This window comes from Spea bombifrons, chromosome 3, assembly GCF_027358695.1.
Source record: "Spea bombifrons isolate aSpeBom1 chromosome 3, aSpeBom1.2.pri, whole genome shotgun sequence".
In the NCBI taxonomy this organism is placed as follows: domain Eukaryota; kingdom Metazoa; phylum Chordata; class Amphibia; order Anura; family Pelobatidae; genus Spea; species Spea bombifrons.
This window is the reverse complement of record NC_071089.1, coordinates 100,520,522-100,546,403: the sequence shown is the minus strand read 5'-3', so window position 1 is coordinate 100,546,403 and position 25,882 is coordinate 100,520,522. Positions and strand designations below refer to the sequence as shown.

General features: G+C 41.0%; 1 protein-coding gene across 2 annotated transcripts in view; it reads left to right on the top strand.

Annotated features, from left to right (window-relative positions):
- The window catches only part of DGKD (diacylglycerol kinase delta), a 28,761-nt gene extending 3,927 nt beyond the window's left edge, over nt 1-24,834 (top strand). The window contains exons 2-30 of one of the 2 annotated variants that reach the window (XM_053459275.1): nt 592-702; nt 3,399-3,479; nt 5,161-5,265; nt 5,703-5,835; nt 8,940-9,046; nt 9,179-9,304; nt 9,586-9,688; nt 9,781-9,943; nt 10,236-10,344; nt 10,437-10,576; nt 11,058-11,142; nt 11,795-11,889; nt 12,021-12,120; nt 12,265-12,517; nt 12,603-12,749; nt 14,222-14,344; nt 14,453-14,549; nt 15,518-15,628; nt 15,720-15,816; nt 16,699-16,806; nt 16,890-17,003; nt 17,586-17,720; nt 19,863-20,029; nt 20,588-20,693; nt 21,132-21,224; nt 21,703-21,822; nt 22,894-23,008; nt 23,387-23,517; nt 24,329-24,834. In XM_053459275.1, coding sequence (XP_053315250.1) covers nt 592-702; nt 3,399-3,479; nt 5,161-5,265; nt 5,703-5,835; nt 8,940-9,046; nt 9,179-9,304; nt 9,586-9,688; nt 9,781-9,943; nt 10,236-10,344; nt 10,437-10,576; nt 11,058-11,142; nt 11,795-11,889; nt 12,021-12,120; nt 12,265-12,517; nt 12,603-12,749; nt 14,222-14,344; nt 14,453-14,549; nt 15,518-15,628; nt 15,720-15,816; nt 16,699-16,806; nt 16,890-17,003; nt 17,586-17,720; nt 19,863-20,029; nt 20,588-20,693; nt 21,132-21,224; nt 21,703-21,822; nt 22,894-23,008; nt 23,387-23,517; nt 24,329-24,415 — 3,462 coding nt within the window. In that variant the 3' untranslated portion in view covers nt 24,416-24,834. The remainder of the gene's footprint in view (nt 1-591; nt 703-3,398; nt 3,480-5,160; nt 5,266-5,702; nt 5,836-8,939; nt 9,047-9,178; nt 9,305-9,585; nt 9,689-9,780; nt 9,944-10,235; nt 10,345-10,436; nt 10,577-11,057; nt 11,143-11,794; nt 11,890-12,020; nt 12,121-12,264; nt 12,518-12,602; nt 12,750-14,221; nt 14,345-14,452; nt 14,550-15,517; nt 15,629-15,719; nt 15,817-16,698; nt 16,807-16,889; nt 17,004-17,585; nt 17,721-19,862; nt 20,030-20,587; nt 20,694-21,131; nt 21,225-21,702; nt 21,823-22,893; nt 23,009-23,386; nt 23,518-24,328) is intronic. The other variant, XM_053459276.1, reaches the window with a different exon arrangement.
- The last annotated feature ends 1,048 nt before the right edge of the window (nt 24,835-25,882 follow it).

Below are 25,882 nucleotides of genomic sequence, written 5' to 3'. Positions count from 1 at the left end.
TTGGGATGCAGTGCCCAGAGTATAGAATAGGTATTGATGGATGATTGGGATGCAGTGCCCAGAGTATAGAATAGGTATTGATGGATGATTGGGATGCAGTGCCCAGCGTATAGAATAGGGATTGATGGATGATTGGGATGCAGTGCCCAGCGTATAGAATAGGTATTGATGGATGATTGGGATGCAGTGCCCAGAGTATAGAATAGGTATTGATGGATGATTGGGGTGCAGCGCCCAGCGTATAGACTAGGTATTGATGGATGATTGGGGTGCAGCGCCCAGCGTATAGAATAGGTATTGATGGATTGTTGGGGTGCAGCGCCCAGCATATAGACTAGGTATTGATAGATTTTTGGGATGCAGTGGAGATGACCTGTGTGTGGTTTAGTCTGGATACCATTAGATTCATTGTTTAGAAACATGTGTCTTCACATCTTCATTATTACAAAACAGCACGTGTTTGGAGTTCTCTGTATATGATTGGAAATACAGTTTAGTATTACATATGCTTTACGTGGTTCAGTACCGGATTACATAGATTTTAGGGAGCACGGCTTTTATTTAACAAATCTCTTCTTTTGCCTCTTCTAGGCGATTGTGAAAGAAGGTCACCTACAGAAGCAGACCAGCTCATTTCAACGATGGAGACGGCGCTATTTCAAACTGCGTGGAAGGACACTGTATTATGCCAAGACTGCCAAGGTTATTATTATTATTATTATTATTATTATTATACATGAAGAAGTGATGAGAAGAGCTGTGTATATCCAATATCATTTTAAGATATCCCATTCTATAATGACCTTTCTGAGGACACTAGCTGACACTACTGTGGGGCTCTCTGCTGCAGATCTCCTGTGGGCCGCACCTCAATGTCCGGCGGGCCACATATTGGACACCCTGGTATACACAGTGATGTACAGCAAAGCACACATTTATTGTTTTTAGACACTATATGACATAAACCTGTATAGCGTTCATCTTGTGGAACGTATTATTTAAAAAGTGAATTTATCCTTCCACAGAGTGGGGCAGCACTGAAGCAAGTGTGTTTTATGTCCTATTGCGCCTTTAACTGCAGACCAGGGGGTAATAAATGAAAATAAAAACAAGATTGAGGAGGGGGAAAAAAAGCTGGCTCCTAGATTTTGGTGGCCGGCTTCTAGATCCAAACCAAATTTGTAGAGCCGTGTGTCAAAGCGCGTGTGATGACTGGACCCTTTAACCATAAAGCCAAGTGAGTCCCCTTTTGCATTCTGAATGTGCGAGCCGCCATGGTATCAGTCCATGGAAAGTCCTATAATGATACACGTCTCCGGAAGTTTCACTTTGTTACCCGTCGCTGCGGGAGTGGAAAGGAGTGTTTGCATTCAGCTATACGGACAAGCATTCTCTTTCAAGTGCCACACTCTGTACAGAGGAAAGCGAACATGTACAAATACCGCCTCTGTACAGTTTGAATGGCGCTTTGAATCCCGTGGACTCCTAATGTGGGTCATTTCAATCATTCAGTTTTTGTCATTCATCTGTCATCTGTCACAACCCCCCCCCCAGAAAAAACTTGGATTCAAGTTGTTAGAGGTAGACATGTGTCTCCCATCATTATTATTTCAGTGTTTTTTTTTTAAATGCGCTGGAGAACCTATATCACTACGCAGGTGAGGTCAATTAAAACAGGACAGCTTATATATATATATATATATATATATATATATGCGCATCGCTACGGAATATTATGGCCCTATATGAAACACAAATAATATATATATATATATATATATATATATTTTTTTTTTTTACAAGCATCAAAATCAATGCTGTTTATACAATCCATCTAGAACATATACCTCCGATAATTCGGAAGGAGTGAGAAGGTCCCTTATAGTACCTAGGCCAGACCCCTGTACATGACAATTAGAAGAGAAAGCGTCTGCTGCCTGAACGGAGTGCCTGAACACTGCTAAACAGAAAGATAATGGTGCTATCGCACATAGCCAAAGCATCAACTGAGCTCACTAATGCGTTAAGCAAATAAACTTAGCAGATCTGTCGTTTTATTTATTTTTTCTTCTTTGAAGGTTCAATCACATCAAAAACAACACAGGGAATTTTAACAACCTTTGTCCGTTTCTATGGCAACAGCCTATTAGTGGCTCCCCTGACAATTAGGTATTACCTGGAGAATTATGTGTGAGGCCTAATTGTTTCATTTTGTTTAAATTTAATTTAGAACAATGATGACGTCCCCCCTACTAGTGCCGACGCATCATTTCAACATTTTAAATGAGAAGTTGAGAAATAATAGCACGGGGAGAAGTTTTGTAGCTGTCAGGAATAATTAATTACTTCCTAAAAACATCTCATCACGGGGCTCAATCTATCTGACAGGTTTTAATATACACCGGCCCGGCTATCTAAATAAAACATATCTGTACCTGTAAAAAATGCTGCATCGTCGGCACAATGTAACACCTCTAGATTTACATTTTAATAGTAGGAAAAATAATAATTCATATCAATCTTCTGACAACGCTTATATAAAACAATCGGTAATCATAATTATATTATATTCATTCTGTGACCCCCGAATGGACAAGCCTTGGAAGTCAGGAAAGGCTTTGTGATAGTGTTTAACGCTATGGAGAAATGAATTAAAATTCTGGACCTGCTGGACAGTCTAATGTCAATGACACTCTTTCTATAGAACAATGCCTATTAACCCCTTTCATGACAAAGCCCGTACATGTACGGGCTCACAATTGTTTTTAATGGATTTAAGGACAACCCATTGTCCTTAAGGAGTTAAAGTACTCAGGGATTAACTCTAACCCCCCCGTGAGTACGTAAATATTCTTCCAAAACGAGAAAAAAATAAAAATAAAACACTTGCCTGACACAAAATATGCATCCATTCTAAAAAAATCCTTTTTTTTTAAATTAAAAATAATTGCATATTGTTGCTGGCCCCGGCTCCTTGGCCGCTGCTGACCATGTGCGCCAAACTCACCACCAAACAACTTCAGTGGAGGGGCAGAAGGCATCCCCAAGTTTTTCAGTAGGTTTGAGGATGTCTATGAAGATAGTCCAGACTACCTTATATACACAGATTTTAAAGGTGTGCCTACTGCCTTTGCCCATATCGATATATTGAATAAGGTGTTAGAATGAGCACATGTGTGTGTATGTATGTATGCGTAAGTGTAGCGCTTTCCCTGACTATCATCATACTGTGTTCTGGTGGGCTTTATACACCACTGTATCCTGCCTTCAGTTTTTGGGTTTTACTTTTGTGCATTGGTTTTACCATTTATAAGTCCTAGACCGCCGTGGCATATCTACAGTTCTGTCTGATAGCAAACTCTGCTTTTAATATTCATTCTTCCACCGCCTCCTTGCAGTCTATCATATTTGAAGAAGTGGACATCACAGACGCCAGTGTCGCCGAGTCTAGCACCAAGAACCTCAACAACAGTTTCACGGTATGTCTAACATTCTGTATGTGGAGACCCCCCCCCCACCACCTTCTTTTTATTCAAGGAAGTGCAAATGATTGATTTCAAATAGGGCTGTCCAGTCTTGTCTTCAAAGTCCAGAAATGTGTATGAGTTCTCATGTTCATCTAATTCATTGAGTCAGAAAATAAATACTGCGTGTCCTTGAGTAGTGGGGAAACCTGGGGGGATTGAGACCCTCAAGGGCAGGGTCCTACTATGTTTATGGGAACCATATTTCTGAATCCACACATAGATAGATATATAGATATATCTTCTGGTTTCTTCTGGATATTATGTACAATTTTATTATTTTAATGCATGCCTGAAGAGATGTGCCTTTGTGTTTCACTGTAGGTCAGGAGTTAACCCTTTATCAGGTAGTATTTGACAGTCACATCCTGAAACTCTTTTGTTTTGGTCTTTGTCTTGGAGTGTTCTCCTTGTTTTGGTTTTCTATTGTTTATGTTGGTCAAATGACCCTCCTGAGGGTTAGTGCATTCACCCGCGATTACCCTGTCAGATAAGCACGTGTGATTTAATCTAGATAATACATAATGAATGCAAGAGGATAACATTCAAAACTTTACTTTAAAGAAGTGAGAGTTTCTGGCAAGTAAGCCTTCCAACAGCCAGGCGGTGTGGTGTAGCAGAGCGCCTGCAGAGGGGCAGATAACCACCCGGCACGAGCCACCCCTGCAGTCTCTCGTCTGGTACCAAGCGGTAGTTTATATATACAAACGGACAATCTGTAGCAGGTACGGCTTCTGTAATCATCTTCTTGTAGTTGCCAAGGGGCAATGAGCTTGGCGTGGACTCTAAGCTGAAGGTCCGGTGTGCGTGTCTGGTGCCGGGGCAGTACTGTATCGCTAGGCCTTGGGGCTACGACCTCATACAGAGATTAGTGGCAGGGTTGGGGACGGTTATGTGGATTTTAGGAGGGACATGATATATATATCTGTCTTTTATATGTAATATATATAGCCCCATTGCGACACACATGCATGCGTGCGTGAGTTAAGAAGGTATAGGGGATGCGTGTGCACACGTATGTAATGTACCCCTAAAGACATGCACGTAAGCGTGCGTTTGTGCATCATTACCTCATTATACCGAAGGGTTAAGCAGCCCGCAGGCATTTACAGCAGGGGAGTGGTTTTATAGCCATGTTTTTAAGGCACTCATTTACACTTCTGTATCACCCGGCGGGGCAATGTTCTGTGGGGCAGGATGGGGGTTAATGGTCTGCGGGGCACATTGGCTGCATGCGAGTGCCCAGTATCAGCCGAAGCATGTGGTGACAGCATGGTGTTGATTGTCTAGCTGCTTTTGTTCTTCTGTAGAATACTTTTCATGGTACCTTTTTGTTTTTCGGGATGAAATTAGTCTGCGTTTCCATGTCCCGCGAATCATGGCTCCCCACTGTTCCCTTATTGCTATTCTCCTTCCCCCTCCGTTTCCCTCCCCTTTACACCTTCTCTGATTGCCCAAAGTTTACAGGCAAGCCCTTGTTTGTGTTTCCAGAGCCACCATGCACACTGCAGACATGCCTTTAGCAAACAGCTCCTTCTTCTCGCGCCTCCTCCCTCTTTCCGAAGACTGCGGCTCTTCCTCTTACCGGACCTCTACCTGTCCCCCCTCCCTCTGACACGCTTTGTCCTCCTCACAGGTATTCACTCCCTTTCGCAAACTGATCCTCAGCGCAGACAACCGGAAAGATATGGAAGAATGGATGGCAGCTCTTAAGTCCGTGCAGAACCGCGAGCTGTTTGAGGTAATGACGTACGAACGGCCGGGACAGGCCTGCAAAGCTTCCGTTAAATGTGCAAGAGCTGCTGCCAGAAACGTAGCATACATGGGGACGTCCATCGAGGAGGTCGCTTTTTTTGCGAAGAGCTCAGCACACGGTTTTTCTTACCTACTTCTTACCATTACTTCGGCGCCTTGGGAAGTTATTTTTTTTTCTCCACGGAGGAATGTTGCGTGATTGTTGCATGATCTACAGCGTCACGTAACACCAAAGAATTTCTTTTATTTCCCGGTGAACATTTTTTCGTCTCCGGCTGAATGAGGCATGGGGTTTGCTCACAGTCACTGTAGCAATTACTGTAATCAGATCCTCTGGGTCCTAATCTGCCCCGACCTGTTGAGTGTGAATATGCGAGCGTTGCCTGGAGGGTAAACTGCATTTCTCTCCTCTATGTTTTCTAGTCCACTCAGTACAGCATGGACCATTTCTCAGGAATGCACAACTGGTACGCCTGTTCTCACGCTCGCCCTACTTACTGCAATGTCTGCCGCGAAGCCCTGTCCGGAGTTACCTCCCATGGACTTTCTTGTGAAGGTATACTTAACTTTACGAACGCAACACACGCTATTCTATGTGGTTTTAATGCATGCTTTCCAATTTTCCAGGGTCCCGTGATGGGACATTAAAGCAAATATGATGTCATGGTTGATTTCCCCCGCACAATGTGGGTACAGTTGCAGTGTCACATCACATTCAATCTACGTCGCAGATAATGTCTCCATGAGACCACCCACGTAATGCCGCATCTCATTTTTATTTAGAGAAACATGAAAACTCAGTGTTTTTTAGTGTTTTAGCTCAATTCCATGATTAGCTGCTATGGGTAATGAATATATGAGCATATGCAGAGACAGCAAATCACATTAACATTGTTTATGGGACACATTCAAGACATAATGAGTAGGTACAGCGTACAGATCCCATTGAAGATAACAATTGCTTACCAAATGTAAAGCTGCAGGTGTATACCTAAAGGGTTCCACACCTGAATGCAACCTAACCTTTTTAAATGCTCCTGATATGTCCAAAGGACGAGGGTAAAAGCTCTTTAAAGCAGATGTGTGTATTCTGATTCCCCCGGTATATGAGTGACACGTACGCGTGGAAATATCTGTATTGCTGGTAATTCTCAATGCTATTACTTCATATCTCTGATCTGCTGATCACGAAAGCATTCGATCCAAGCTTAAACAGGTGAAGGGATAGCTTTAAATCCCGACAAAGCTTTGAAATCTTCCAAATTAAAGGATTTGCATTTAAAAGAATCCCAGAGTCAGCTCGTTTGGAACATTTCTATTTATGGTCTTTAAATCTTCCAAGGCAAGAAACCAAAGGCAGGTCTTTTTACCCTACAGTATTTTGAATTGATTCAATAATTTGATTCATAGGGTCCCAACAATATTCGAGGGGTTTGATAAAACTATAATTGACAGACTGAGACAAACCGATACATTAGGTAAAGAGGGCTTGGCTCGCAAGCTTACAATCTAGAATGGAGAAATATCTGTTTAGTCCCATCTGAATATGCTTATCATATGCATATATGCATATGGGTTAAAACATATCAAACCCATTCCAGTGATCTGGGGCTGGGTGGAGGATGATTAAAGATAAATATTAATTTTAGAAATGATCCTGGTGCATTTTATAAGGATTACATTGGCCCTTTTAAGAAAGAAAACTTGTGCGTTTAGAAAGTAATGCGCAAAACTGAAAATTCCCATGTAATCTGTAATTGTTGCAGGCTTAAAAAGGGAAAAAAATAACTTGTTTTATTCTTTTAAAGCAGGAATTGGCATATGAGTTGTTATTTCATGTCACTGAATTCATTGAGCATGATGAAGGGCCAACCCTAGTATGCATTCCTGCTGGGTTTGCTCTGCATAATGCATGCTTACACCAATAATCCATCGGTAAACGGATGGAAAGGTATGTGTGTGTGTATATATATATATATGTATATATATATATATATATATATATATATATATATATATATATACCGGTGTGTGTGTGTGTGTGTGTATGTATATATATATATATATATATCCACGTGCTCATTTGGAAATGCTGTTTTTCAAGTTGTTTTACATAAAAAAAACAAATCTGTCAAGTCATTGAACAGTTGATCATTTTTGATATGAGGTTAGATGAACTCAAGGAACATACAGTCTATACCACGTGTTTTCTTTCCAGCCGACCTAACTCATTTTTGTTATCTGACAGCGGCCTCCCTCCCAGCTCGTGTCTGCAAAAGAGCCAATAAACACTTCTTTTTTTTAATAACATACAATGAGACCATTATGCTGGGTGATTACGGTTCCAATTAACAATTATGTTCAGTATCAGGGAGACGCTCCACACAAAAGGTGCCCTGTCCGTGTGCGCTCTCGCTGGCACGGGATTCACGCTGCGTCATCTGGCATGAACTTGCCGTGTCGGTTTTGTACAAGGTCTTCTAAAAGTCCCTTGTACATTAATGAAGCTTGTGTGGCTGGTTAAAGGAAAATGCTTCCGGATATTTATTTGACTGTCCAAGGAAGGCTTGGAGCATAAAATGTGTCAGTGAAAACACAGAATTAGGAAATATCAATAAAGGTTAAAATAAAGCAAGAAATAAATATTTATTATTATTTATACATTTTTTTGTAGGTAGAGCTTTTGGGGATCTTACATGACCCTTCTTCATTTAACTATAGTATATTTTAGCTTGAACGTAGCAGGTGCACATAACAGAAATTATTTAGAAGCTGAATTTTGTGAATAGCATTGCTAGGAGCAGTCGATGGGCTGTCTACCGTCAGTGTGCTTGTCTTGATTAATGTTGTTTAACGCGCTGTGTTGCTATGCGATGATCTGCTTGTTCTTAGCAATATAAGTGTGCCTGACACACAGGGCTGTGTATGTAACATTAAAGGTACATTCAGTCGCCGTATACACCTTAATGCTACCTGTGTAAGCTGTTTACATCCATATACAGAGAGGAATTCAGATTTCCCATCAGACATCATGAGGACATGCGCATGCGCAAATGTCTTGTAGCCAAATCTGGAGGGGAGGGGTAGTATCATGCAGCTCTAGAGCTGCAGCTTTTAACAATGGGTTTTCTTCCTTTTTTTTACATGATTTTTCATGGTAGGCTGCTAATGGTCTACTGCATCCTTCTACAGTGGGTTCTCGTTCTTTGCTTCACATTGGGTTTGGAAGAGATGGATGAGACGGGATAAGATATGGAAACACATGAGCAATGAGTAGGAAATGTGTTTATTATAATTAATATTACCGTATAATCCAAGAGGGCAGTAAGAACCAGAAAGTGGGGTCAAGATAGCAGAGAAACCTTTTCATCCTTGCAAGGGTGTGGAGCAGGTTTGTCAACCTCTAGGACCTGTAGACATGCAAAAGACCAAATATTCTTCCTTGAACACAATAGATTTAATCACTTTCTTTGTTTTTGGTTGTGATGCTTGTGTTCAAACCCTGGAGTCCTGGACTTCAATACCTCTGGTGTAGGTGATGTCAAGGACTCGGAGGGGGAGTAGTTAGTGTAACGTGTTACATGGGGTCTGCTTTGCTGAAGATACCATGAGTTGTATGTATGACGTGTTCTCAGCGGTTTATTGTTCTTCTTTATGCAGTGTGCAAATTTAAATCTCACAGAAGATGCGCTGTGCGGGCCACCAATAACTGCAAATGGACAACTTTGGCCTCGGTTGGGAAGGACATCATAGAGGATGAGGATGGTGTAAGTAATCAGTGTGTCCGTCTTCGGCAGGCAACATTGTTGGATCTCTCCCCAAATTGGATCAGAGCAGGTTGTTTTCATGTTGTTTCCGAAAGTATCGTTTTAGATGACTGAACGCTGGCTCTTTCTTAGGTGTCGATGCCTCACCAGTGGCTGGAAGGGAACCTGCATGTCAGTGCAAAGTGCACCGTGTGTGAGAAGACGTGTGGTAGTGTGCTCCGTCTACAGGACTGGCAGTGCCTATGGTGCAAAGCAATGGTAAGCCACTTGTTAGAATTACTGTAGTGTAGTTCTTTGTTATGAATGTTTGTTGCTCTTTTATTTCACTTTTAAAAGATGAGAGTTTTCAGAGATTTAGCAATGTTTAATCTGCGCCTGTGGATATTATTGGGCCCTCCTTCATCTAACTACACATTATAACCACATTTAATTAGACAACAGGTTGTATTTGTAACATTTCTTTTTACCTATTTTGTTGTCTTTTTCCACTCAATCATATCATTCACTTTCTTGTGTTTTTCTTGTTGTGTTCCCTACAGGTACACACAGCGTGTAAAGAGCTTCTTCCCAAAAAATGTCCGCTGGGGCAATGCAAAGTTTCTGTTATTCCACCCACTGCTCTCAACAGCATCGACTCAGATGGTATGTAGAAACCTCCTGGATCAGATGTGGGTTCAGAGGCCTAAATGATCACTGTGCGTCTCTTATGGATTTACCTGACTTTGTCTCTTCAGGGTTCTGGAAGGCCAGCTGCCCCCCGTCCTGCACTAGTCCCTTGCTTGTATTCGTTAATTCAAAGAGTGGGGACAACCAGGGAGTGAAGTTTTTACGACGTTTCAAACAACTGCTAAACCCAGCTCAAGTATTCGATTTAATGAACGGCGGACCTCATCTAGGGTGAGAGAGAGGGTTAAATGGGGATTGGTCAAGTGATCCGGTTGGAAGAATAGGCATTAGTAGGTGCCTGATTTATTGAATTTGATATTGGGGATATTTGAATAAGAAACTGTATATATTCAAAGTAATAGTAAAATCAGGCGAGTGATTGAAAATTGGTGGTAAGGAAAGCGTGAGTCTGTAAAAGGTATGCACAGCTTTTAAAAGATTGATAAACGTAAGGATTAAAAATAACAGAGAAGACATTGCGTATGCACAGAGTTACTAATACTAAGAATTTCTGTTTGTCCAGTTTGCGTTTGTTTCAGAAGTTTGACACGTTCCGGATCCTAGTGTGTGGAGGGGATGGAAGTGTTGGCTGGGTTCTTTCTGAAATAGATACCCTTAACCTTCACAAACAGGTATGTACACAATACAATAGTGTACTACTTCATCTGGGGTCTCTCTGATATAGCTATACACATAATAATATTAACTGTAATCTTTCTTTCAGTGTCAGCTGGGAGTTCTCCCTTTAGGCACTGGGAATGACCTCGCTCGGGTGCTTGGCTGGGGTTCCGCTTGTGATGATGACACTCAGCTTCCCCAAATTCTGGAGAAGCTGGAGAGAGCTGGGACCAAAATGCTAGACAGGTAAGATGGGTGTTAGGATTCTGGCAAGGGGTTGTCTGGTGGGTACAGAGAAATACCCAGCAATGAATATCAAGACAGTTTGGTTTTAATATAAAAAGGAAAGCATATAATTTTAAGTCATTTTCTTTTGAATAAAACTCTCAAGACCTCCACCCGTATTCCAAAGTTTTGGGTTTGTGCTGATCATTGGTAAATAAGATGCTGGTGGATGAGCTGTGCACATAGGAGTTGGGACAGATACCCAGCATCCTCATTAATGTCATATCTGCAACCATCGATGACCTACAAAGTAGGATGCGGGAACCCACCTGTAGCGAACAGACAGACAAACTATATGTATTAGATTACTAAATATTCTATACATATTTACTATATTTAAAGCACTATAATTGCATGTCAATGAGGAAGAGCTCTGTGTGGCCGGATTTCTTATGTTGTCTCAGTTTTCCACTCATTCCTGCTGCTGTGTATCTCCTGATAGATGGAGCATCATGGTGTATGAAACTAAGCTTCCATCTCAAACCCCAGAATCCTGCACAACCACAGAGCCAAGTGAAGATTGTGAGGTATGTCGATGGTGTTCTGTTTTTTTTTTAATGAAACAGCGTATTATTTATACTCCATGTATTCCAGGTGTAACTTTCTATGTCATCGGACTCAAAGTGGGGCCAAACACTACACTTAATGTCACCTCGAGTGCTCTTTCTCACTGTAGGCTGTACAGGACTGCAACAGATTTTCAAAACCCATAAACTGTCATGAATGACTGTTCAGATCCAGTGGGTTCCTAGAGTTAAGGCTCCATATAAGATCCATAATTAACGTTGAATGGAAATAAAATACAAGTATTTTAAGCGCTATGTAATATACTGTATATAATATAACCTATGAAGTGAAGTTCCTCCAGTCTTCCATCTAGTGGCAATGAGACCAGGCTGACCGGGACAAAAAAATTCTGGGTTATATTATTTTTGAGGCTACCTGGGAATGGCCACAGAAAAGCAAAAGAAGATAATAAGTGTGTGCTTCCTGCACAACCTCCCTGTTATTGATAAATTCTAGATGAGGGTCCAGAAGCATCATCATTTTGTATGCCCTTTTTAAATCTTAGCATGTTAACCAGGTATTGGGTTGAGCGGTTGAGGCTACGCGCAGTATATAGATAAAGCAGGGGACTGGGGCTGTAAAAAGCCTATTGATGACCTTTCACTTCATTAGGTGCAGCAGATTCTGTGCTATGAAGACTCAGTGGCAGCTCATCTATCACAGATACTCAGTTCAGACCAACACTCTGTGGTCATTTCATCAGCCAAGTAAGTGTTTCCCATACCATATAATATACATACACATAGTTATACATCAATAGGGTCTGTGTTTCTTCATGGGAAAGATACCAAGTATCTGTGATAGATCAGTGGATCTGTAATGTTCCATCCCTCCTCAGGGTCCTATGTGAGACAGTGAAGGATTTTGTTGCTCGAGTTGGGAAAGCTTACGAGAGAATGACCGAAAACTGTGAAGAATCCGAAACCATGGCAGGAAAGGTAATTTTTCCTAAATTTTACAAATATCCCAATATCTACCATTTATTTTTTTTCTGTAATAATTTCAATGATAAGCCCACGTAAGAGACGGACACCCAGACCTTCGCTTGTGGCTGTGATAGATCTCACTCTTTTCTTCTGCAGTGTTCACTTCTGCGAGAGAAGCTTGATTCCCTGTTAAAAACTCTGAATGAGGAGTCGCAGTCCACGTCAGTTCTTTCTCAACCACCCCCTACTATTAACGAAGAAGGGGAGGAAAACTCAGAAATGGTCACAGTCCCAACAACCTCTCCTTCCCCAGGCCGTGCGCAGACTTTCAGGCCTCGTGAACAACTCATGCTACGAGCCAACAGCTTGAAGAAAGCCATCCGTCAGATTATAGAGCAGGCTGAGAAAGGTATCTGAATGCCTCTGTGCTGAATATTCAGCTTCCTTGTTGTGTTATTGAAAGGATAATTCATATATCTCTTTTTTCCGCACAGCTGTGGACGAACAGAACGCACAAACGCCAAGCTCTGAAGATCTCATTCTGCCATTCTCCCAAGACGATGCCAAGGAGCCGAAATTGGAGAGTACAGTGAATGCACAAAGTGGGAACGCACTGCCGAGACTGAGGAGCTCAGGCAGAGGTACTGATCATGTACACAGATAGACTAGGTGTATAACAACATTTCCTTTTAACCCACACAAAATGTGTGATACGTTCTAAAAAGAGCGTTGCACCCCATGAGTAGCCAAGCACCCTCTAGCTGTTGTGCATCTACAACTGTCACTATGCTCAGCCAGCCATAGACGCACTTCTTTTATTTGACAATAATCACTATGTGGCTAGATACTCACTTACTACATGTTATAACATGTATTCCTATTATTACTGTAACTTGATTTTACTGTCAGTATAGCCTCAAGTAAATGCTTGTGTACGTTTTATCATCACGTGTTATTATGGCCTACCATTTTCTCCGCAAAGGACAGCGAACCATTAATAAGATAAATAAAGGTCAGATTGCAAATCATCATAACTCAGAGTTTATGCATCCACTGGTAGAGCTCTGGTTTTATCTGGGAAATCCCCAGCATGTTCACCATGGCAGCTTTCTATGAAGCGGTGTATGTAATGTATCCATACCATGGCTCATTGGAACAAGTGACACGTTATTCTGTTTACCCCTGCTCTCCGTTCCGTCCTTGTGTCAATTTTGTCATTGGGTTAATGGATTCTGCCGGTTTGGCTCTGAACTGAAAGCTCCATTAGGTAGAGTATTAGAGCGGGATGCGGAGTCAGAGTTCATCCGTCTCACAGCTTTGACAAGACAACATTTGTTGCTTCGTTGACAGTGCAGGTGTACAAAGAAGGGATTAAATTGCTAGTGATGATTAATATGTTTTAACAGAACCCAGATCACTCCAGAGAAGTCCTGAACATGTTTAGATTTAGGAAAACATAGTAGTACTACCAAACATTTAAACGTATGTCACAACCATTTTTGACTGCCAGATAGGAAAGCTGATGCCCACTCCTATGGCACTCAAAGGTTTATCCCATTAAATACAAGTATTGTACCATATGATATATAATATATGATATAATCATTGTATAGAATTTTGCTGTGTTAGCCATGGAAATAAAAAGAGACAATTTGGGAAATATGATATCTTTATAGGCTAACTGAATTGCACTAAATAGGTCAATTCATCAAGTGTAATGTATCTGAAGAAGAGATCTAAGTGGTCCAGAAAGTTTTCAATCCAGTGCAATAAAGGTGTTATCCTACCCAAATTTCCATGCTAAAATAGTACTTCTAACACGGATGATACCACGGTGTACAAACAAATAAAGCTGAAAACCTTCTCAAAAACTTTCACCTACGCTTGAACCGGACATTTTTTTTTTAGATGTAATACATAAAGAGACCTAAGTAGGCTTGAAGGCCTATAAACCAGTTAGCCAATAAACGTATCATCTTTACCAAATGGAGGTTTATTGTAACTAATTTTGCTACATTTTGTTCGTAAAACTGATGTCAGCGCTTTATATATCTGACCTACTATTCCTGATCAGTCCTTGCTGATCTGTATTTATATTGAACTTTTTTTTTAGGTGCTAAATCTGAATGTGCAACCAACAAAAACAGCCTGGTGGCAGGAGCCTCGGTGTCCCTTCCTGCGCCCTCCACCCAACGTGACAACCTACCGGTGCTGAACTACAAGATTCTCTATCCCAGCAAGTGCCCTTTACTTACTTTCATATACTTTTCACAGAAAGATGTTTGCAGCTTAAAAAGGCATTTTTTTTGGTGTATAATTTAATTTTTATTTATATATTTTGTAGATATGAGAGCCGGAATGTCTGGATCTTTGCCTGGCAACTCTATTATCAGCCGTCTGCTAATTAGTGCCGACCCTTTTAGCTCCGAACCGGACAGCCTGTAAGTGTGTGAATCGTGTTGGGAATGTACCGGGCCGAAAAGGAATATACTCAATTAGGTTACCCATATTGCCAGTTTTTCCAGAATGATCTTGTTGTGTGTGGAATTTATAACTGAAAAAACGATTTCCTTCCACAAGTTTATAAATTCCACATATCGCAGAATTAAAAAAAAATGTACGATATGGCAACGCTGTATAGCTTTCTAACAGAAATAGCGGAGGTTAAGTATGGCGAGGGAATCCAGGTATGCGTGGGATAGGCAGAAGGTTAAATTGAATATAAGGCAAGGCCAAAGGCTGAGAAAGGTTTCATTGAAGGTTGATAAACGGGCAGAATAAATGGGCTGTTCCTGTGTTCTGACAATATTTAGTATTTTATGCTTTAAGGGCCGTATTCCAGTGCAAGATAATAATCATTGAGCAATTCACAAAACACCTACTTGATTGAGGACTGCTCGAAATGTAGAATTTTGTACAATAATAGCAGTCCTAGTTTTTAAAATATTTTCAGATTTTTGAAAAGCACGACTATCTTACTCTAAGAAGAGAAGGGGCATTTAGAATGCTTGTGGCTGTATTTTATAATTGGCATGGTCTCCCCTTTTGCATGGACCTTTAAACTATGCGGTGTGGCCAGTTTGTTTAGCATTGCTTATGCTTTGATGACGTTAAACATACAGCCATTAAAGACATGCAGGTTGGCGGTTGTTTTTGGAAGCCTTCCGGGCTGGTTAGAAACGGGACGATATTACATATATCACATGTATTACATTTTAGATCATAATTGTCAGCTAACTTATCACAGTTAATCTGTCAAGGGCCAAGTGTTGGTGTTTTGTACCTTGGATGAGCATCATACTATATGAATTACTTCATATCATATGAAGCTACAACAGACTAGATCTAAAGTGAGGAAAGTAGCATAGAGCACGGTGTTCCTGATGTATCTGATTCTATGTCTCCCCAGGGAGTGTTACACAGAAAAATGTGTGATGAACAATTACTTTGGCATTGGACTGGATGCGAAAATCTCTTTGGATTTTAACAGTAAAAGGGATGAACACCCCAAGAAGTGCAGGTAAAGTGAAATGCGCTTGAAGCAGGATATGTTCTTCCCAGCCCCGTGAAATCTTACATCCCATTTAACCCATGTCTCCCCTCGATGTCAGGAGCCGCACAAAAAACAGAATGTGGTATGGAGTGCTGGGGACCAAGGAGCTCTTACAGAGAACGTACAAGAACCTGGAGCAGAGGGTGCTGCTGGAGGTGAATAGAAATATGCTTTCGTTATTAAGGTGTCTGCTGTCTTGTCTCTTTCCTTCGTTTCTTTCTGTGTTTTCATGTTACAGTGTTCCTTTTAGAGTTTTCCCCACAATTACAGGCACGCTTTATATTCTTTTAAGTCTGATCCACAGACATCAGGTTATTTGCATCACTTTGAGGTTTGAAAGGGAAGATCAGTAGTTTCCATTGACTTAGCGTTGACCACTGATGACGGCAGATTCTTGTTGGTGGACGTATCACTTCTCTATAGCTAACCCAGCTACGCCTACGCTGGTCAACCAGGAACCTCCTTCTAACTATAAAATCTTACTTATTGAATGTAGTTAAAGTTTTCCTAGTGAGTAAGTGTTGATCAGAGCTGGCATTTAGACCCTTCATGCCTACTACTTTGCACAAGTATATCAACTGTTGCATTTTTATAGATCCCAAAAGTTGCCATTGAGTATTTGTAAATAGTAAAAGGAAAATTAGTAAAAGGAAAATATGGTTTAAATAACCGTACGTATCACGTATGTCTGCCTTTTTTACACTTAGTTTACTTAACTCTTACCCAAGTCTGGTAAACAGAGCAGCACCAGAGTGTCTGTGTTTCTCCTCCGTTGAGTAAATACAGCGGATCAGTCGCTGCCGTTATCTGCTATATATATATATACCCAGTATTCCACCCCCATGTCTCTTGTTGGGTTCTGTGTGTTTCTGTCTGAAATGTGTGTCTGTCCCCTTGCGTTTCCCTGTCTGGATGCGTACTTCTCTGTGTCTGTCCTTAACACTGGTTGTGTCTGTCTTTCTTCTTTTAGATGTCTGTCTCTTTCTTTCTCAGTGGATGTGCGTTTCTCCCTCCACTTACCCCCATGTCCCCCGCAGTGTGACGGGGTCCCCATTCCATTGCCCAGCCTCCAGGGCATCGCTGTGTTGAACATTCCAAGCTACGCCGGGGGGACCAACTTCTGGGGAGGCAGCAAGGAAGATGATGTAAGTTTTATACATTGGAAGGTGATACAGTAACGTAGACGCGACCAGAACCCAACCGCACCGTGTCCTTCTCTCTTCCATAGACGTTTGCAGCGCCCTCGTTTGACGATAAGATCCTTGAGGTGGTTGCTGTGTTTGGCAGCATGCAAATGGCTGTCTCAAGGGTCATCAAACTGCAGCATCATAGAATTGCCCAGGTATTTCTGTTTACCGTCGACATGGAGACCTTCCATTTCATAAAATGTACACATTAATTCTGATAACCGCTAGATAGCTGGAAATGTTTCCGATATGATAAAATAGTGTCATAAAACATGAGATTAGAAACAACAAAGGAATAGGTAAAGTCAAGACATATTAACCCGCTGCTTTTATGCAAAGAACCTATTAGCCCTTTAATTTACAAAACAGGCAATGTATAAAATGCATTGTATGGCTATAAGAGGTTAAAGCATATATTGACTCTCTGAAGTAGGGATAAAATGTCGTAGGCATCAGCTTCTACTGCATCCACAGCTTGTTGGTAAATGGTTCATTTTATGTGCGATTATTTAGTTAATATGACGGCGTACTCATGGTAAGTGTTGGCAGTCTGTACTTAATACTGGGTCTGTCTGTAGAGATTCTACGTGTCTACCACTTTCAGTTTGATATTTCTGGCAGGAGAAGCACTTCTGTAGCCTCTGTCAGCTGTATTTATATACAGCAGTACAGAAATCCTGTATCCGTGGCCTGGGTGCTCATGTATGACGTGTGACGTGTGCTCTGTGCCCTGTTAGTGCCGCATGGTAAAGATCACGGTGCTGGGAGACGAGGGCATTCCCGTGCAGGTGGATGGAGAGGCCTGGATACAGCCTCCGGGATTCATCCGGATTGTGCACAAGAACAGAACGCAGACCCTCACCCGGGATAGGGTAAGACAGCAATGCTCCTGTACATTGGGAGATGGCTGGGTGTTTCTAATGGGGAGGAATTACATTATTTTCCCTACAGGTAAATATATACAGCAGGTTTTCCCTTCTGTGGACAGACACTACATATAATTGAACGGTAACATACATGTGGGATTTTTATTTTCTCATTAATTCCATTTTTAATTCTGGGATAAATCTCTGTCTTGGATTTGCTTTTACAAAATAGACTTCTGTCTAGGGGCGCTTAAAACCGCGATCACGAATAGCTCATATACCGATGTGGAAAAGAAAAAAAGGGAAAAAGAAAAAATATATAGTGTAATAAAGTAAAAACAATATGACTCCGGCACAACGCTTCAATGAATACACTCACAATGTGGATGAGTTTTTGGCGCGTATATCACAACCACTCCTCGGTATATGTGTTGTTCTCTTGGCTTCACATATATGCAAGAAAAGAAAATCTAATAGGGTGATATCTTTACCATCAATATGTGTGCTATGCAGTAATGCACTCACATTTAGTAGAGGGATATCAAGCTCATCTGGTTTCTTGTCCTGCAATGGAGCCGATCCTTTGATGAGGTTCCTGAGAAGTTATGTTGATTTCCACAAGAAGATTTCTTCAGTATTCCGGTGTAGAAGTGAATAAAGTGCAAGTGCTTATGTATATGATAAATATATATATTCTTAAATATGTGCCAAAAAATAGATCAAAAGAAGCGGGATAAAATAAATAAATAAATGATTTAATCTGGGACTAAGCCCTTGCCACACGTTCGTCGGCAACTACACCATATAGGTGTTTACAAAGTTGTCCCGACGTATTAAAAAAGTACTTGGACAATTAAAAATATAATGAATAAAAAATATATATAAAAAAGTAATAAAAAAGACGAATCAAGTCCAAAATAAACGATCCTCAACGCGTTTCGCCGTATATAGAGGCTTCCTCAGGAGGTATGATTGTGGCCGAGTCGTGTTCATCCTTTTATGCTTCCCCCGGTCGCATCGTCTACATGCTTTTCGTTCCGTCCGTCTGTTGCCGTCACGTCATCACGTATTCGCTCTGCCGCATGCGTGCATGCTGTATGTCCCATCTGCGTGTCGTTTTTCATACTCCGTATCTTCCTACCCATGCAGTGTAACGGGTATGTATTTCTTGTTGAATCTACGTGCAATGAGGGAATCATATATCCCGGGAACAAGATCAAAAATTAGATTTGTTGATGCAACGGCGTTTATTTTCTATAAAAATCGGAGGGACGGATTCCGAGGGGGGTAATTTATATATGGGTAAAGTAAACGATCGGCTAGTGGAAATCACCAATACCCATCATATGGATGTTTCATCATAAAACATGATTTTGTGCGTTTAGATAGGGGTAAAACATAATCTATAGCCTAGTATATCTATGGCTTATATAGATGAGCTATATCAAGAGATGAGAAGACACTGGAAATTTTAGGGATAAGGGAATAAAAATGCTATTCACATTGTTAATATGGTTCAGTTTTCACATTGTGAGTGTATTCATTGAAGCGTTGTGCCGGAGTCATATTGTTTTTACTTTATTACACTATATATTTTTTCTTTTTCCCTTTTTTTCTTTTCCACATCGGTATATGAGCTATTCGTGATCGCGGTTTTAAGCGCCCCTAGACAGAAGTCTATTTTGTATCCCCCTTTCAACATTCCGTGGAGAGTGTTTTGTAGGGCTGCAGCTATAGACCCGACCGCCAGTAAGGAAAGTATTTTGGTTTCTTTCTTTATAATTTTTTCACTTTTTTGACACTGGGTTTCACCTCTTCACGTTCTATACTTGGATTTGCTTTTGTCGGCAATTAAAATGCGTGTTACACAAAATAAACCATTTTCTCCATAGTATTAGAAGTTTTAGTATCTTCTCTCAATGTATTGTTTGCAGATCTGGAGTACACTGTATAAATAATATATATTTATATATATATATATTACACACAAACTCACATTACATTGGGTGACTTATTGCAGAAAAGTAGATTTTTCATCTCTATAGTTCCCAACTCTACTAGGGTTCTGTATGTTTAATTTGACCAACACTCTATTTTTTTCGCTCACCTTTTCTTCACGTCTCTAATTTTCATTATGATTTTGCACAGGCTTTTGAGAGCACGTTGAAGTCGTGGGAAGACAAGCAGAAATGTGAAGTGTCCCGTCCAGCTACTTCTCCTCTCTCTCCCTTCTCCTCTCACCCCGAGGTGCTCTCTGATGAGGAAGCTGCCCAGGTGTCCCAGTTTGGCCGCTCTGCTGGTGACCTCATTAAGAGGTGAGAGGGCTGCAGGGTATGGGGGTCTTCTGCTTCTGAATATAAGTATCGTTTTTCCATGCCTGTAACGATGCTAACGGCTGCTGAGGGTTTTGTCGAGGCAATCTAGCATCTGGAAAAGTTGCAGACTATCTATGAGATGTTTCCTCGTATGTTTTCCAGAACTAAGAGTGCTGTTCGGGTGAAAACACAGAGCCTGCGTTGTGTGAATATGTTTTTCTACTAAAAAAGTATTTAACCCACTTTAGAAAACATCTTCCTTTGGGACCAAAACCCCAAGACCCAGTTTTGCAGTGTCTCTGTTGTACTGCTTTTAATATGTAACATTACTCACAATAGAAGGTGGACAGATACAAATCCAAAAGCAGCTGTCTGCAGACTGCGTAGAAATATAAATAGTTCCTCAGGTTTTAGAAAGCTGCTCTAACATCATGTATGCTGCTTTGCGTACTTATTGGAGGGAAATGCAGGGCGATTGGAACATGCTGTTTGGAGAAAATGTATGTGTATGTGTTCCCATGCACTCTCATCCCATGATGAACTCTTTTTCTTTTGCAGCATTAAGGATATTGCGGTGTCCCATCAGAGTATAGAGCAGGAGTTGGCCCATGCTGTCAATGCCAGCTCTAAATCAATGGAGAAGGTTTATAGCAAGAACGCAGAGGTACCATGTATTGTTACGGTGCTTGTGTCAAATGCCACGTGTGGTGTAGGATAAGAGGACACCATTTCAAACCTGTACACCATCACTTCTTTAGAATATAATGAATTATATTCATAATATGATAATGTTAATATAATGTAATGGATTAGCATATTCATTTGTAACTCTTGCATAATTGTCATTGAAATTCCTAAGGGCATAGCTGGTGTACATAGATCCAAGTGTGTACACGGCACATGTGCAGACTTACATAGAATGTGTTCTGTTGTAAAAAAAAAAAAAACCCAAAACAATTTTAATGTTATTATCTTTAAAACAGCCAATCTTTGATGCATATTCAGGCTCATTTTTCTTTAGCATGTTCATGTCCTCCTCTGTCTCAATGAGTTTTTTCATCACTATTTCCCCTAATATGTTTCGATTCCCTTTTCTTTTCAGGGTCTAAACAGAGTTCATGTAATGGACATGGTTACAAATGTCCGAGCTCTTCTTAACGAGACAGATCTACTGATTCAAGGGAAGATGGCGCTGGTACGTGAGGGATGGATTTTATTTTTAACTGAATTACTTCATTTAAATCCAATGACCGTAGCAAGCCTCAAATTAGCGTTCATCATAAATATATGTCAAAATCAATGAATCCTGTCTGTAGCTTGTCTTTCTGTTGATATAAATGTTTTTTTATTTGACCCTAACAACTGTTTTAAATCCCTGACCTAATTGTTCTGTGTGTTTTCGTGTCTCTCTGCCGTGTATCCTTGCTTTTTCCTCCTCTTCTTTGATCCAGACGTCTCCAGTGAATTCTCAGCTCATACACCTTAAGTGGTATATTTTCTGGTGAACTGTAGCATAAGAATGTTTAAACTTTTTATATCTGAGGCTGTCATTTACTTGTACCAGTTCTGCACACTTTTCAGCTGATGACTTTTTAGTGTTTTATTGTTTGGGAAAATCTACGTGCTATAAAAAGAATCGGTTGATACCTTTATTGTTTGCTGATCTTCTCCAGCTGCTGGACCCTCCTCAGAAGGAGCAGCTTGTGATATCCCTCGGCAGCACAGAACAAGAATTAAGAAAACTTGCAGACATCTCTTGGTTGTGGCAAAGTACTGACCCCGGAGAAGAAGAGGTGAGTGCCGTCCTACCCTTTTTTTTATATCCCTTTGATTTGAATCCAACAAGAAGCACACTCGGTTATATTAAATGTGATTCCAGAGCAAAATTTGAATTATATTGTTTGCTATAGTGATGAGACTTTTTATAAATATCTTAGGTTGTATGTTTGTGTGTGTGTGTGTATGTATGTTTATGTGTGTGTATATATAAAGTGCTGTGCAAAGGTTGGCAGGCGTAAAGAATGCTTTGAAAAATAGAAATGTTTAAAGTTTATTTTCATCATTTGACAAAATGCAAAGTGAGTGAACAGAAGAGGAACAATAATCAAATCAATATTTGGTGTGATCATCCTTTGCATCAGTTATTCTAGGTACACTTCCACAAAGTCAGGGATTAAACAGTTATACCAAACAGGTGCCGGTACACCCATCTACCCATCTACTGTCTGGAGAGGTCTGCTCAGAAACGGTCTTCATGGAAGAAGTGTGGTAAAAAAGCCATACCTCTGATGTGTAAACAAGCCCAATCGACTCAACTATTCACAAAAACACAGGAACTGGGCCCAAAAATGGCAGCCGGTGCCCTGAACTGATGAGTCAAAATGTGAGGTATTTGGTTGTAGCAGAACGCAGTTTGTTTGCGGAAGGGCTGGACACCGTACAAGAATAAGTGTCTGCAGGCTACAGTGAAGCATGGTGGAGGTTCATTGCAAGTTTGGGGTTGAATTTCTGGAAATTGAGCTGGGGATTTTGTCAGAATAATTGGTCTCCTCAATGCTGAAAAGTACTGGCAGATACTTATCCATCATGAAATGCCATCAGGGAGGCATCTGATTGGCCCCAAATTCTTCTGACACAAATGTGTGTGTGTGTGTGTGTGTGTATATATACACGTATAGTAGCAAGATGTGTCATAATGTTGCTTTCTTTCCCTCTAGTTACTGCCCATCCATGGTTTCTCACCCTTGTTTTTTAATGTCATGTGTTATGGAGTTCTGTACAGAGAAGAGTTCCTTCCACTTGCAAGCATTCTTAACATAGATTTGTTTGTAGTTCCGAATGTAACATGGGTCTGTTTCTTACAGGGACCACTAGACTTTTCTAAATTAAGACGTAGCAGTCGGTTTAGACTTGTCAACAAATTCAAGAAGGAGAAGAACAGTAGGAACAAAGAGGCTGGAAGCAGCACGGGACTGTCTGGTAAATAATGCCTGCTGGTCTGTCTGTCACCGTGTGTGGCTGAACAAAAAAACTGACAAATACGCCAGCATTAAATAAGTGGCTCATGTAACGCCTCTTTGATATGTAGATGTTTCTTAGAGGAATAGAGTGTTTTTCTATGCAACTGATAGTTGAGTGTGAAGTAACATAATTAGACAGGTACTGTGGGCAGCCAAAGTAATTAATGTGTTCAGGACATGGAGCTCCTCTTCAGGAAGATGAACTTCAGACTTACAGATCCAATAATCGTGTGCCAATCATTTTCCTGTCTCTTCTGGGTTGTGGTACTTCTTTACATGGGAAGCGGTCTGTCTCTGCTTGGGATGTGGTTTCTTACTGCGGGACTTTCTCTGACAGCTCACCTCTGGGGAACGGAGGAGGTATCTCAGTGGTTGGAGCGACTCAGTCTGTCTGAGTACAAGGAGGTCTTTACTCGTCATGACATCCGTGGTTGTGAGCTCCTACATCTGGAGCGCCGAGACCTCAAGGTATCTCTCACAGATGTCCGCTCATACCGTCTTGAAAGCACCGTGTGGTCCTTCCTGGCTTTTATCCTGCTGGCCCTGTATTTCTTCCTCTCTAACTCATTTTGTTGATATTCTGAAAATCACAAAGTGCATGTCTGCTTTTATCCACGCTGTAGCCTATGGAATGTGTATGTTGTTTGGATCTGGTCTTGTCTGCCTGCTGTTTGTATTTCCTGTAAATGTCTGCATGCCCCCTGTTTGTTATGCAGGTTTGTATAGCTGCATTCAGTGTGTTGAAAGACCATCCCCATCTTGTTTGTTCAGCCATAACGTTGCCTCGCTGCTTTTCATGATTTATAGTGAGTGCCGATTTTTTTTTTTTAAGCAGCAGCAATGTCGGTCTTTTGTAAGAACCGATCCCACCAGTTTACAGGTAGCGGGTACACACAGCGCTAAAACCGTGGCGTGAAAAGATTTTTTTCATGAATGGATGCATTTTGGTTGGCCAAATTTTTTGCAGAAAAAAATATACGTGAAAATACAAGAAAAAAATACCATACCTCCTGTAGCCCACTGCTTAACATTCAACAAACTGGGTTATTTATGTAGTGTACTTAGGAAAGAAATTCTTTTTTGGGTCATTCAACATATAAAGTATAAACTGCATTCATTTCTATTTCAAAACTTAATTTTCATAGGTAATTCAGATTTCTCTAGGACGTTGATATCTTACTGTCAGGCAGATTATCTTCCCCCTCCCACAGTCGTCGGCATGTCTCCGTGTCCTTAGAGATTAAATGGTTTCCATAAATGACAATGACCTCTCTTACAGGAACTGGGGGTGACAAAGGTGGGCCACATGAAGAGAATACTCCACGGCATCCGAGAACTGAGCCACCCAGCTGTCAATGTGGACTAACATCTGTCTTCACTGCTTGCGTTGCCCAATCCGGATGATGTTCAAAAAGCGCTGCCACAAATGTCAACCACCCCACCATAGGGTTTGGCTGCAATGCTGAGCTCTGCTCGAGCTGCAGTAGATCCCGTTTGTGCCATGCACCGTTATAGCCAATACCCTTGGCATGTTAACCAGTGGCACATACCCTGAGTATGCATCCATTGAAATGAAGCTAGGGAAATTCTGCAGCCAGTCGTAGGAGACATGCATCCTAGGTATGGAGGCGTCGATGTTTTTAGTTTTTTTATTTGAGATAATCAGGGAATGGTGTGCATACTTTTGAAACCACATGCAGACAATCACCCAGAGAACATAGCAGCCAGTAAAGACTGAAGTATCCATTTGCGTTCATGTGCTACCTCGTGTAACTGGGACCAACGCATCCGGTTCTATCGTGAAGTGAGCTGAGCAAATCCCACCACCTCAAAATTCCTATTTTCCTTGCAAGCGTTCCTTCTGGTGCCACAGCATAACTCCCAGCCTCCTGACCACTTCTACTGATGATTCTTGCCCAACCGCCAATCTGCCGATCTTTTCACCATTTCCCCCGATACTGGACCCTGCTACCCCAAGTTAATATTAATGCTCGTATGTGCTGATCTCTGTGTAAATTTCGTGGTGTACAAAAGGTTTTATTTTCTAGTGATAATGGTTGCTAAAGACTTTTATGAAACCCTGCTGTGAAGTGAAGACGCATGTCTGGTCTGCGATCAAAAGATTGTTTACATTTCTCTAGGTACATTTATAAAGCAGGAAACAAACTCAGACCAGAATGATTTAACGCCTTAAGGGATGGAGAACACAGTAACGCGCTGGCTCTCTGTCAGCCGAGGTGTCCGCAGATGAAGTATATGTTTCCTGAGGCTTATTTCACGTCCTTTCGGCTTTTCTGTTCAGCCACTCTTCTCTCGTTGATCCTGGGCAGGCCCTTCTCCTTTGGCTTTTCTCTCTCATCATTTTATAACCCTAATTCCCATCTGTGTGTATTTATTGTCCTGTGCCTTAATGCAACCCCTGCTCTGTTCCTAATGTTAATGCCTGTAAATAACTGCATTGTAAAGACCAACTTCTGTTTTAACAGTAAATGATGTCTTAGGAGTGACTTATTACGTGTTAATTGATGGGTGATTTTCTTGATTTTTTTAGCAATTAGTTGGGTATTAAAAACACACTATTATAAAAATGTCAGGGTAATTAAGATGGCCAGAACAAGTATTTTTTGGTTTTGTTTCACTAATATTAGACTCAAACTAGCCAACCCAGTACTTTCATCTCCAAGACCTTGAGCGTATGTCTTGGAGATGAAAGTATCATACTCTTTATTTCTGAAGAGTATGAAGGCCATTCACATACACATTGTATCATCATTATATTCACATTGCCGGCTACCAAGTTGCCTGATGGACTACATACAGTGAAGGAAAAAAC